We start from the raw sequence: 14,507 nt of genomic DNA, 5'->3' as shown, positions 1-14,507 counted from the left end.
CGAAACGATAATTATCGCTCCGTGTAATAAATGCAACGATCAGCCGATGACAACGATCATCGGCTGATCGTTGATATAGGTTAGAACCTATTTTCGTCGGGCGCCGACCGCGCACCGCTGCGTGTAATAGCGGTGCGTGGCCGGCGACTAACGATATACATTACCCATCCACGTTCCAGGGCTGCTCCTGCCGTCCGCTTCTCCCTGCGTCCCGCGCGCGCTCTAGCGTCACAGAGGCCTGTCAGCTGATAGGCCGCTCAGCCAATCACAGGCCGCGGTGGTCCCGGCCTGTGATTGGCTGAGCGGCCTACCAGCTGACAGGCTGCTGTGACGCTAGAGAGCGCGCGGGACCCCCGGGAGAAGCGGACGCAGGAGCAGCCCTGGAACGTGGATGGGTAATGTATGCCAGTTTAGCAAGGGCTGCAAGGACATCGGTAACGATGTCCTTGCAGCTCTTGTCAAACGATTATCGGGCCGTGTAATAGGTCCAGTAAACGAGCAACGATCTAGCAGATCGCTGCTCGTTTACAGGTATTATCGGGCCCTGCTCGGCCCGTGTAATACCACCCTCAGGGTCCTATTAGACAAAGTGATTTTCAACAATTAAAGGGGTAGTGCGGCATTTAACATTTATTCACTAAATAACACACATTACAAAATTATACAACTGTAATGTGTGTTATTTAAGTGAATGGCCCCCTTACCTGTGTTCCCCCCCAAAAGTTATGGTGGAAGTGTGGTGCATTATACTTACGTATTTGCTGTCGACCCCAGCCACCATCTTGGGTTGACGACGTCCTCTTCGGGAGGCTGGCCTGACTGCTCCAGCCGTCCCTCATGCCGGCCCCCCTCTGCTGCGTCATCAGCCACGATTGGTGGCGAGTTGTATAACTTTGTTGTATAACTTTGTAATGTGTGTTATTTAATGAATAAATATTAAACGCCGCACTACCCCTTTAACAATAAATAATTTCAAACAAGATTGTTTATTGCTAACCTAAAATTGCTACCATAGTACACAGAATGATAGTTTTTTTTATAAAGATTGTTAATACGATTGTTTACTCCATCTGATCCAGCAAAAGAATGAACAATGAGGAATTACTCTGAACGATTAGTGAACAATTAAAGAGGTACTCTGGTCTGGGAGGCTTTTTCGCCTATGGTCGGGGAGGAGGTGGATGAGGCCAACGACATCCCCTTACCTCCCTGGTTCCATCGCCAGGTCCCGGATCGCGCTACTTCGGTCCGCGCTGCCCGGCTGCTTCCTGGTCTCTGACGCGGGCTTTAGTCGTGAGGTTTGAAGCCTGCTTCCGAGACCAGTAAGCGGGTAGGAAGTGGCTGGGCAGCGTGGACTGGAGCAATGCAATCCAGGACCCGGCGCTGGAACCGGGGAAGTAAGTGGACTTCGTTGGCCTCGTTTAATTATCGTTTAAATTTGAAAGATATAACAATTTTCTGCAACATAATCGTCTTATGTAATAGGGCCCTTGAACAGACATGGCTGCTTTTTCCAGAAACAGCAGCACACTTATCCTCAGTTTGGATGTGGTTTTGCCACTCAGTACCACACACAACCTGAGGACCAGTGCGGCTGTTTTTAAAAGAAAGTAGGTGTGATTTTTTTTTTTTTAATCCTGGATAACCCCTTTAATAAGTTTTCAAAACTCCTGCACTACTGACAACATAGTTATACCCATGAAGGAGGAGCCTGATGTCTGGCTGATCATGATGTGTCCTGCCAAAGGGAAATTTCCCTGGTTTAGTTCTTGTCAAAAGAACTGCAGGGTAAATGCTCATTTTCAACTCAGTGGACATCAATTTAATGTAAGGATAACAGCAGTCCTACAAAGTAGGGGACTATATTCCCTGCCAAATGTGGTATCTATGAAACATTAATTTACATTAAGATGAGCACATTGCTGGGGTTATGCTCTGCACTTATGCCTTGAGAGTAGTGTTCCCTGACAAATGGTTGTCTGTCACATTCCTATTTGAGGAAACAGTACTTAATGGCTTGCACTTTGCAGCTTTACGCTCAGCTGTAAGATAGCCATACACATTAGATAGCTATTGTTCTGTAGGTCTTGTTTTTTGGTGCAATAAAAAAAAATAATTTTACGCTCTGGAGCATTCATAAATTTCCCCCATTGTCATTACTGATTGAGCGTACAGTACATCGATACTTGATTGGTTTTGTTTGTCTAGAATAGAGGAGTGAACAAAGACCTTAGAATTGGCAGCTTTCCATCTTAGCGACAACATTGTCTTGGCTATTTATAATAGGAGGTAAAGTTACAGGTGTAAATATTCCTTCTCTTTCCTTTTCTGTGGAACGTGATCTTTTTCTTTTGACCTAAACAAAGCTAAACTATTTCCAGCCATTGTCTGTTGGAGTGGAAATTTCACCCTTAGGCCTCAATCACATGTCCACAGGTATGCATCCGTAGTCATCCGAAATGCATGGACCCGTTTATTGGTGAATGGTGACCCTAGGGTGTATGATTGGGTCCGTAGTCTGTCCGCAATTGCTGATCTGTGAAGGAGACCGCAAAGTGTTAGTGTCATTTGTAGTAACTTTCCTATCTAGAGGAACACAGTGAATATACTGTATATGTTTTTTAATAATCAAAGTCTAAAGGAGACCTATCCTACTGAATGCCTGTGCAGTGGAGTATGATGCAGCCTTTCTCTGGCTGTATGTGGCGAGAGATTTTTCTGATGATCGAATTAGTGTTTTTTGTAGAATCGCAGTACTGAAACAGCCATGGCCCATGTCAGTAGAGCCAGCATTGTATTCCTGAGGGCCTATGTGTCTGGGAGTGGCAGAGGCTTCCCGGGGTCTCGCACCCTGGGTGTATCTTTCACAAATGCTTGTACTGAGCCGCACGTAACTTGGCAGTTGCAGAGAACGTTCCAGCAGATGTGCAGCATGTGATGCAGATGGTTCTCATCTTGAAACATGTGAGAAGCTTTTAACACATGATATAGAAATATTGTCTGGAGGCTTCTCTCATTCTGCAGGCCAATTTACACTAAGCAACTGCAGAGTAGCTTTATATGTTTAATATAACTTGTAACTTGTGGTTGCAAGAATCCATTCACGTGTGAACAATTCCATCAATGATGAATGATCTTTAAATGCTTAGAAATATCTTTCTGAATTCTTATTACGGTATACATTAGAGTTAACAGCTGTCAGGTAACATGTTACCAGACTGGTGCCAACGAGAGATGAGCAAACCTCGAGCATGCTCGAGTTCATCCGAACCCGAGCGTTCTGCATTTGATTAGCGGTAGCTGCTAAAGTTGGATAAAGCCCTAAGGCTATGTGGAAAACATGGATATAGTCATTGGCTGTATCCATGTTTTCCAGAAAACCTTAGAGCTTTATCCAAGTTCAGCAGCCCCCGCTAATCAAATGCCGAACTATCAGGTTCAGATGAACTCAAGCATGCTCGAGGTTCGCTCATCTCTAGTGCCAACTATCGATTGCATTATAAAAATCTGCCTATTTGTTCAGGGCAGCTGTGGTTATCCTTCTGGCGCAACACTATAGCTCCCAGCATGGCCACCAGCCTCATGATAGTATAGTGCTGAAAACTGCCACAGGTTGGAGATCACTGCCAATTAAAATAGTGGCCAAGGGCTCGTGTATAGGTAGTGTCTTTACTTTTGGAGGCATGTCCTTTCATTGGATTTTTTAGCTTTTATAATGGTTCTGATTTTCGTTTTAGAATTCATCAAATAGGAATATTTTATCAAAATTATAAGTACAAAGTAGAAATACCCATTACTGCTTTATTAGGTTCTGGCTTCTGTAGATTAGAGCAGTATCCTGGGAACTGGCAGAAGCCACAGCTTCCTCCCTTGGGCTCTTACCTTCCTTTGTCTTATCTTTGCTACAGGATTGTGGGAGTGCATAAGATTTGGCTGGGCTAATCTGCGTCCAGGCTACCTAAAACTGAAGGGCTTTTTACATGGGCCAATTATTGCACAATAAATTGTTTGAATTTAAGCGATAATCTTCTGGTGTAAACGTGGCCACAATCAAACGATGAATGAAAATTTGTTCATCGCATCTTTTGAGCTGACCTGAAAATCGAAAGTCTTTCAGTGTAAACTCTTGTCGTTCACAGAATATTACGAACACAATTACTCTCTTATTTACGCTTGCATTAACAACTTTTCTTAGCAATTTATCTTTTCCTCTAAGTGCCTGTCGTTTTAAAAGAAAAAATTCTCGCTTGTCGTTCACTAAACAAGCTCTTAAGGTATTTAGACACGCTCCTTTGCAATTGATTATCGCTAATCGGTGAAAACGAAGAATTGCTTTGTCTAATATGAGAGCGAGCCTGTACTACTGCTCCATTCGTTCATAGGGCATAACATTCATAGGACATTCTTAGGTGACAAATGTTAGTACAGGTATTAAGATAAATAGGTAGTGATTTCCCAGCAAATATTGATACGCCAGGAGCTGTCATCGCATGCCTGTGCTGTACAAATACTTGTTGTGTTGTCTGTTTCATGTACTGAAGTTGTTTCCTTCTCCCAAGGTAAACTGGTTTTATGTACATATTGTCTCCTGAGGACGTGACGTTGGTGGATGCAGCCCACCCTCTCTAGTTTATTTAGACCCGGCTTTAGGCTGGAAGAAATGTACCTTATAAATTAATGCATTCCCTCATTCCCCCAGTGTTTTTCCAGTCCACATTTACAATACAAAATGTTACAAAGAAGACTTGCCATATAATGCCCAGACTGTACATATCATTCCGCCCTCCTCTTTCGTATTGTGGTGTAATTTTATAGGTTTGTCATTCAGGAATCTGGGAAAGCTGTGGAGCAGTAATGGTAGTACTGTGTGGTGTTACATAATTGTCAGTTTCTGCCAGCACTTTTCAATGCTTTGGCATTCTGCAATGAAATTGATTGGTAAAAAAAACAAAAAAACTTTAGTGCTATATAATCTCTGTTTGACCAGCCTAAGGGCCCTATTAGATGGAGCGATAAACTGCAGAATCAGGCCAATTTGGCAGATTCTGCCTAAAATCGTCGGCTGCCTGGTGGCATCACTATGTGTAATAGCAATGTGTGGCCGATGGCTGAAGAGTGTATTAAGAAAAATTTATACATACCTGTCCATGCTCCTCGGTATTCTCGCTTCTGCCCGCTTGCCGCCACTGAAGCTTCTACACCAGTCTTTAAAGTGATAGACTGCTCAGCCAATCACTGCCCATGGCGCTGTCCCGTCTCGGCCAGTGATTTGCTGAGTGGCCAGCTCTAAAGTTCTAGTGGCGATGACGAGCAGGCAGAGGTGAGAACACCGGGGAGCGTGGAGACTGAGGTAATGTATATACTTTATTATTTACTATGTACCGCAAGGGCTGCATGGGCATCACTAATAACGTCTGTGCTGCCTTTGCTTCACAATTATCGAGCCATGTAATAGGCTTAGAAAGCGAGCACCGATTTATCCAGAGTATCGGGCTGTGTAATACGGCCCTAAGCCAAGCCTAATATTTTGGTTATTAGTTGCAGCTAAAACCTGGAGAGGGACTGACATAGACAAAAATCATAACAGAAAGATGTGTGACTTTTAATGTGTTGGCTGGAAAAAAAAAATGTACTAAAATGCTATATAAAGCTTAAAGGGGTAGTGCGGCGCTCAGAAATTATTCACAGAATAGCACACATTACAAAGTTATACAACTTTGTAATGTATGTTATGTCTGCGAATAGCCCCCTTCCCCGTGTCCCACCACCCCCACCCGTGTACCCGGAAGTGTTGGTGCATTATACATTACCTGATCCGTGTCGAGGGCCGTCCGCCATCTTGTGCCAAACATCATCTTCGGATGGACGGCCGAGTCGCTGCCGCCCGTCCCCCCTCCGCCGCGTCACAACTGTGCTCAGCCACGATTGGCTGAGCACAGTTATGCTCAGCCAATCGCGGCTGAGCATCGGATGATGCTGCAGAGGGCGGGCGGCATTCGGGACAGTCGGAGCTGTTCGCGGGCTGCCCGAAGAAGACGTCACTCGCTGAAGATCGGAGGCTGGTGTCGGCACGTGACAGGTGAGTATAGCGCACCACACTTCCGGGTACACGGGTGGGGGTGGTGGGACACGGGGAAGGGGGCCATTCACATACATTACAAAGTTGTATAACTTTGTAATGTGTGTTAGTCTGTGAATAATTCTTTACCGCCGCACTACCCCTTTAAAGCATATATCTCCTGAAGGTCTCCTCCCCAGTCTGACATCTGCCATGAATAGTGCATGCTGAACAGATGTTTTTATTCTGCCTGTATAATGCACAAACACCATTATTTTGCCTGCAGTCTGATCTGTTTTATCTTGGCTCTGCTGCATACCTATATTTCATTACTGTAGAAGGATCATGTGACTTCTGAGCAGCATCCATCTTGACTTTCAAACTACAGTACACCCTAACTGCACCTGTGGTCCCTGTACAGGTATTTTGGTGGTGCCCACCCACTGTTGTTGATCATAATCCTTATCTCTAAGTAAGCTAAGAGACTGAGTGTACAGTCAGAGAGGCTGAACTTTATCAGATCCATTATAACTATGACAGAAACTGTACTGTACTGTTATTAGCAATATCATCAGTGCTCTTAGGCATCAATTCAATACATATGTACTACATTTATTCATGTTTTCTACGCTTGATTGTTTCAGGCTGCTGCAGACAGTCTGAAATTATCACAGAGGCACACACACAGCACTGGGAGCCAGTAGACCAGGGCTGTAAGTATAATGGCTTGTACAAGCCATTTAAACAGCGCTGTCAGATTTGACAGTGGCCTTTACATGGTTAATTAGCTGGCATTAAAGGGGTAGTGCGGCGCTTAACAATTATTCACTAAATAACACACATTACAAAGTTATACAACTTTGTAATTTATGTTATTGAATCGCCCCTTCCCTGTGTTTCCCCCCACCCACACCAGACCCGGAAGTGTAGTGCTCTATACATACCTGCCTCTTGCCGACCCCCGTCCGCCATCTTGTGCCAATGATGTCATCTTAGGACAGCCCTCTGCCGCATCATCAGCTACTCAGCCGCGATTGGCTGAGTATAACAATCGGTTTGTGACAACCAATAGCCGCGTTCCTTGGCTGCTAATAAGAGAGTCTTATGTCATGTTTGCTTAGTGAGAGTATAAAAGGTCACTATACACTACAATTTCTTATGCATCTGAGGAAGAAGCCATATACATTTTATTAGGTTCATGCTACACTGTGCTCCTGGACTACTACAACAACTTTAGTTCCTGGGAAATGGCAAGGTGGCTGCACCACTGAACATGAAGGGAGCTTCGGAAATGACCATGGCTGTGTCTTATTGCCTTTGTGAAGGAACAGGGGACACCTGCCCTTTCCATCCTTACAATGACGTGTCTTGTGCTCTGTGAAGTATCGGCTCATCTTTTGTCCGTTGCTGGTGGTTTCTAGAACACACAAGTGCACTGTGAATGTCTTCATTGTGAGATCATGCAAATTCCCAAATGCATTGACTACTTATTTGCATTGCTTAAAGGGGAAGTACTGTATCTCTTCCTTTGGAAGTCACTACATGGCTTTGATCACAATATGCTGCCAGTGTGTATTTTGTGAGAAGGACCTAAATTGCTATGAGTGTTTATTATGTCGCTGTTCAGATTGTCAGGAAAGGTGCGTGACAACTGTTTTATGGGAATATTTTTTTTTAAAAACTTTTATTGTAATTCTCTTTACAGTCATTAAAGAGTTTCAAGAATATATGGAACCAGAAGACTCCTCAGGGTCCCCTCAGAGAAGAGCTCCTACTTCATCAGGCACAGAGGATGAGAATATTATTTTGCCACTCGGTGATAATATTCTCACACACAATCTTGGCATTCCTGTGCTAGTCGTTTGCACTAAGGTTAGTTGTAATTGATGGCGGCTCATGCTTCTAGTCCCAGATACACAATCTCCAGCTGTGTAGCATTTATTATTAGTGTTGAATCAAGTGCCAAAGGGGTCTTTGCACCCGACATAAAATAAAGTTAGGAATGTGGCCTAGGGATTGTGTGTGTCTGCCCCTACTCCTGTGCAGTTGCTATGACTGTACTTCTTTTCTCTCCATGTTACATCATTTACACCCTACCCCTTAGATCCTTTCTGCAAACTGCCCTTTGTATGCTTTCCTGCCTGTCTACAGCCTGTATGCTCTGGCCTGTATAGATGCCTTCCTCAGTCTCCTAACTCTGAACGTCCTCCCCCCTCCGTGCTGTTGTCTCTAACACTGGCTTCTCACAAGCATCTCATCTGACAGCATTGTGGTGGTCTAACATTTCAGTGCAAAGGTGTCCATAGCTTTGAATATATCTGAATCTTGTGAATGTTCTTGTTTTCCAGTGTGATGCAGTGAGTGTCTTGGAAAAAGAACATGACTACAGAGATGAGTATTTTGACTTCATCCAGTCTCACATCCGGAGGTTCTGCCTACAGTGTATCCTATCACTAACCTCAGACTTTATTTCCCACCTATATACAGCTGTTGTGTTCAGGAAGCTGATCTATCTAGATATTACAAATACCATGGCTAGTCTTGTCTTGTGCATTGTATGGATTTCTAGTGTGAACATTTCAGGAAAAGCTTCACCTCTGGGGAGCTTTACAGTTAAACTTCTTTTACACCTAAAAGACATAAACATAAGAAAAAACCTAACATAAAGATATAAAAAGACAAACACATTTACAGTAAAAGAAACAGGGAAAAAAGTTGAGGAAATTTGTATGTACAAATCCTGGTTACAAACCATTATGCTCCAGAGCTGCATTCGCTGTTTATAACTACAAACTGTCAACTTGAACCCTTAAAGTGACACTGTCACCTCCTTTTTGCATTCTGACATCTCTACACAGGTGTAAAGGGTTTATTTAGTGGTTTTCATACATTATTTTATATCATACGTCATGGTGCTTGTTCAAGTAAAAAGTCATCTTTTATCAACTGCAGATTGTGTTAAGTGGGCGGGGCCTCGCGGCATTAGTGCCACTTAGCCCCGCCCACAATGCCACAGTTGGTCCCGCCCCCTCGCCGGACATTGGAACAGGCTGGCCGAAATGTCTAGACCCCACCCCCTTTACGTTGGCTAACCAATAGGCGCCAAGGGGGCGGGGCCACGTCCACTTAATACAATCTACAGTTGATAAAAGGACACTTTTTACTTGAACAAACACCATGATGTATGATATGAAATAAGGTATGAAAAATGCTAAATTTACCCTTTACACCTGTGTAAAGATGTCAGAATGCAAAAAGGAGGTGACAGTGTCACTTTAAAGAGCACTTGTGGCCTCTTCTTATATGTCTTAGTAAATAACAATTCTGGACCATGTCAGCGCTTGCTTGCTCCTCGTTCCCCGCTCGCTGCTGGCGCTATTACACAGAGCGAGGGCAGCAGATCGAAAGCAATCTCAGACCATCCCTTGTCCCTTCTTGTTCGGTTCACATAAAATGCATCTCTTTTGTTCCACAAGTAGGGGCGTTCTTCTATGAGGTGAATGAGCTTCTCCACATCCATTTTTAATCTTCTCTTTCACTTTCTCTGTCTGTTTCTGGGTCCCACCACATGTGCTGCTGCTTTCACTTTCAATTCCCACCGGCATGTGATTCTGCACTTCCTCCTTCCTGTCAGCGGTTGCTTAGGAGACAGAACCATGTGACCCATGAGTCATCCGTATTTTTTCACGGGAATACGGAAATACGGATGCCAAACATGTTTCAATCCGTAAACAATCCGTACGCAATTGATTTCAATGAGAGGATCCGTAAAAAAATCATGGTCCGCACTAGGACATGTCCTTTTTTTTTTTACGGATTGATTTTCATCCATTTCTGCTACTGATCGTGTGAATAGCCCAATAGACTTCAATGTGCACTAACTCGGATACGGAAATACGGATCCGTAAATTACGGAACGTGTGAATAAGGCCTTAGTCGTTATTTTTTTTCAACATGTTGACAGACAACAGACAACGATCAGCTGACATTGTTCATGTCGGCTGATTGTTGTCGTCTATTACACAAATGATTATCGGCTGTAACGGACGATAATCATTTTGTGTAATAGGGCCTTTAGCTCTGTGTTGTGCCTATGTTATTCTTACTAGAAATGGATGACTGGGTGTCACCAGCCGGGGCATGTTCCTTCACAGTGTGACACAATTCAATCAAACCTGCCAGTGCCAGACAGTGCAGAGACATGCCTCCAGTTAGTAACATGCATTAGCTATTTAGACCAATGGGGCCACCCATTGGATACTCCTACCAACCTTCAGGCCATCTCTTATAAACCACTCCCAATGTGTCAAAACACTTCAACTTATAGACAACCCTCTCTCAGATTCTTATTCTATAACCATTTTTTTTTTTTTTTTTAAGCAAAACATTTTTTTGTTCTAAGTTTCCCTTAAAGGTGTATACCCATCACAACTAATATAGGTAAACTTGTAGGGGAGAGTTAACTGTCAGATAAAGGATCGTTTGGCTGACAGTTATTGAAGGTATTTGGCCACTTTAAGGGGGCATTCACTTGTCCGCGAACATTGCGGACGGGGAAGGAATGTCATAGATTTGTTCCCTGCCCGGCATGATCAGTATCGTGCTGGCAGCGGGGAAACTTTTTGAATCACTGTGGCTCTGTCACAATAGTGCCGCTGCGATTTAAAGAGTTTGCCCACTGCCGGCATGATACTGACACATCATGCTGGATGGGCAAAGAATCCATGGCATTCCTTCCCTGTTACTAACGTCCGTAAATTTGCAGACATGTGAATACCACCTTAGTAGTATATTGCAAGGTGTATCATTGGATCAGTACAGTATAAGTAATGTATTTATAGGCTCTCCACCTTTCTATGCAAATAAGGACTGAATGCTGGCTGCAATACATCACTCAATATGTTTCTGTTAAATTTACAGTAATTACTACAAAAATGGCTGAGAAATACATTGTTTACAAGAAGCTAAAATTCGAACTTACAAAATACTCCTGATTCTCCTTTGGATGTTCCTTGCCAATTGTTTATGCCCTAAACCTGTATACATTTTGCATTGAACCACTGGGTACATGTCATTTTGTTTGGTCTGCTGCCCATTGTGTTCCTTAATTGAGGCTGACAGATGGAGCTGCCTTAATTTATACGTCAGTGAAAGAAGAGAAGAACTTGGATCTGCTGTACAAATATATTGTCCATAAAACCTATGGATTCCACTTTAACACGCCTGCCTTGGTAGTGGAGAAGGATGCAGTGTTTATGTAAGAATTCTGTGTGCCTACTATAAAGGTCCTTTTACATTAAAAGAAGTATGCATTTACAAGGCACGATTAATCACACAGTCGGGGATGCACAAACAATCATTTTGTTGTTTGTGCAGCCATTTAAATACATTACTATTGGCTGCTGATTCCCTGTTTAGACAGAGGGATGTGCGGTCAATAGCAGTAAATTTTAGTGCTGCACAAAAGATTCGCCAACAAGCAGGCATTTTCACGCTGATTGCTGTCACTTTTGCACAGGCCGATTATCTAGCATTTCTAGGAACACTCATTGCCAATATTCTGCCCATGTTAAAGGTCCTTAGAGGCACTGTCAAGGAAAATATTTTTAAGAAAAAGTTAGATGGCCGTAATTCAATGGCAAATAAGGACCATTGTTTTAAAATAACGGCAAATATTTGCGGCTATCCACTAAATTACGACAGTGTGTGAATATAACCGTTTTGTGTTTTCGATCCACTCCTGGTTTTTGTTGAAAAATACTGTGTGGGAACATAGCATGATTGTGTATTGGCACCTTTATGTATGTAATACATAACAGGCATCTGCCTTCATCAAGTTTAGATGGCTTTGGCTAAATGCTTGCTTAGCGTTTCTTTAATTTATTAGGCACTATGATACCTGCTAAAAAATGCCTATACTGTGAATTGTAGTTTTGTGGTATTGTACATGACAGGGCAGGTTCAGTCAGTGTAATATCTAGATCAAACATATTACAACATGGGTAAATATACAGGTTGGATACCAGAAGAACTCATGCTTTGCATGACATGCTATAAACATTTACTGACACAGTATAACCAAAGCTTGTCCAAACTGTACTGTAGATTATTTCCATGTTATTGAAATACCATGCGTGCTAAGCTTAGTGGATGAGATGAAACTAGAATTTATGAACACTTTGTGTAAGCAGCAGTTTTCATCTAGGCTCTGTGGTGCCATCTGTGGGTTGCTGACACTTTTTATTGCGGTTCATTCATTAGTCCTGCTGGCTGGGACAACGAGAAGAAAATTGCAATTTTGCATGAAAATTTCACTAGCGTGAAACCTGAAGATGCCTTTGAAAGCTTCATTGTAAAGCCACCCGTTAGAAAGGTAAGGGGTACCCTTTATATGTTTACCCATGTATACATAGCCATCATGAACAAAGCTTTTTTAGTGCACTATTCTTTCCTCCCAACAGTTGGTCCATGACAAGGAGGTGGCAGCTGAAGATGAGCAGGTTTTCTTAATGAAACAGCAGGTATGAAAAGTGTTACTTCTGTCAAGTCATTTCAGTCATTTCTTATTTGCAGATATATGTTGACTTTAATAGTTAAACATCAGACAGTCTATGATGGGGATATCTCTCTCTAGTAACGAACCTCATTTCTCTTTTGAGCTAATACTGTCATCTGGCTTTTCACTGTGTCAGCTCAACTACTCCCACATTGTCCTACCTGAAAAAATGTCTGACTGGACGGTTTAATTTAAAATGTTATGGGGTTTTCCACTGTGCATCCATCGACAGAAAAGCTCATTAGTCACTGTCAGGGGGCTAACACCTGTTCTGCACCTGCACTTCAGAATAATTTTGTCTAATGCTGCGTTTACACGAACGATTATCGTGCAAATTTGCACGATAACGATCGAATTCGAACGATAATCGTACGTGTAAACGCAGCGAACGATCAAGCAACGAGCGAGAAATCGTTCATTTTGATCTTACAACATGTTTTTAAATTGTCATTCGCAAAAAATTCGCAGATCGTTCTGTAAAAACAGTCGTTTACCGATTTTACCTATGTGCGAGATAGGCTTAAGCGATTGCAAAACAATTTTTCCGTACGATATATTGTTCCTTCTAAACGCTGATCGTTATAAAAAAAAAATTGTTACTTCGAAATTGTTAATCGTACAATCGGATGAATTATCGCTCCGTGTAAACCAAGCATTAGTTCACTGTGTAGTGGTGGCAAACTGTAACTATAAATCAGCTTCTATTGATGTCGATGGGAGCTGCAATTACAGGTCACCACTGCAACAGTGAATGAAGGAGAACAGCTGATCGGCCTAGGTGCTAGGTGTTGTCACCCTGATGATCGGTGACTGAGCTGTCCTGTAGATAGCTCATCAGTCAATTCTGCCTAGAAAACCCTCTTTAGGTTAGCTACACACACATTGCATTGCAGCGGATTTTCTGCAGCAGATTTGATCTAAACAACTGAACACTGCATCAAATCTGCACCATCCAATCTGCTGTGGATCCTGTACATGTGAATGCAACCTTAAGTACATTATACTTTGAAACTATTAACTGTTTCCTCATGTGCTGTCTAATTTGCAGTCCTATTTGGCCAAGCAACCGGCTACTCCAACAAGAGCCTCGGTGAGTATAGACATTAGCTGACAGTAATATGACATGTATAATCAGAGGAACAGATTTCACGGGCACGACTACCCCTTCAGTGGGATCTATATAATGGAAAACAAGCTCTTGTGGGATTTTCTGCAGGTCAACCTTCCATTACCGATTAACATATTGTATCACCTGCCCCAAGTAACTCTGCGTCTGTGCACATGAACCCATCCCATGCCAGAAATCAGTGGTATTTTTATGATATTTAGGGCATGCCGTGATGCGGTCAGGGAATGTTGGGGTAAAAGTTGCTTTTAAGGACAATATCATGGATTAAAAGCAGCTATCTGATTGTACAAGTTGTTTTGGGGGGCTGATTGTGGGTACAGAGTCACTTTAAAAGACTACTCTCTTAAAGCAGCTCTCTATTCAGAATTGATAAAGAGCCCCATCAGGCTCCCACTAGATATAATACAGTGTTATCATTCTTTGCAGAAGTGTTTCTTTTAAGAAATTTTATATTTAAGATATACGGTACAATGTTCAATACAGCCATTATTCATGAATAATATGCATTGCCTTATGGTTATTTGGTCTCACTTATTAGTAGGATTTTTCAGCCAAGTTTCTGCACAATAGTTATTGAAAAAAAAAATCTCCAGGCAATGGAACAGTCCATACCTCTCATCTAGTCATGTATTGATGACTAAATGCCAGCGTAGCCCCAATAGTTAAATGCCTGAGGTTAAGAGCTGCGTGATGGTCACAAGGTCTGGGGTGTGGGTCCTGAACATGCAACTAAACAAGAAAATCCTTTTTTTAGAGTTTGCAAT

The 14,507-nt window shown here is 42.6% G+C and overlaps 1 protein-coding gene across 1 annotated transcript in view; it reads left to right on the top strand.

The window, feature by feature from the left end:
- DYNC1LI2 (dynein cytoplasmic 1 light intermediate chain 2) overlaps positions 1-14,507 on the top strand; it is a 31,184-nt gene that overhangs the window by 12,090 nt on the left and 4,587 nt on the right. The window contains exons 5-10 of the mRNA XM_069966037.1: positions 7,764-7,930; positions 8,407-8,500; positions 11,180-11,315; positions 12,320-12,431; positions 12,520-12,579; positions 13,663-13,704. Coding sequence (XP_069822138.1) covers positions 7,764-7,930; positions 8,407-8,500; positions 11,180-11,315; positions 12,320-12,431; positions 12,520-12,579; positions 13,663-13,704 — 611 coding nt within the window. The remainder of the gene's footprint in view (positions 1-7,763; positions 7,931-8,406; positions 8,501-11,179; positions 11,316-12,319; positions 12,432-12,519; positions 12,580-13,662; positions 13,705-14,507) is intronic.

This window comes from Dendropsophus ebraccatus, chromosome 4, assembly GCF_027789765.1.
Source record: "Dendropsophus ebraccatus isolate aDenEbr1 chromosome 4, aDenEbr1.pat, whole genome shotgun sequence".
Taxonomy (NCBI): Eukaryota; Metazoa; Chordata; class Amphibia; order Anura; family Hylidae; genus Dendropsophus; species Dendropsophus ebraccatus.
This window is presented reverse-complemented; position numbering and strand designations above follow the sequence as displayed.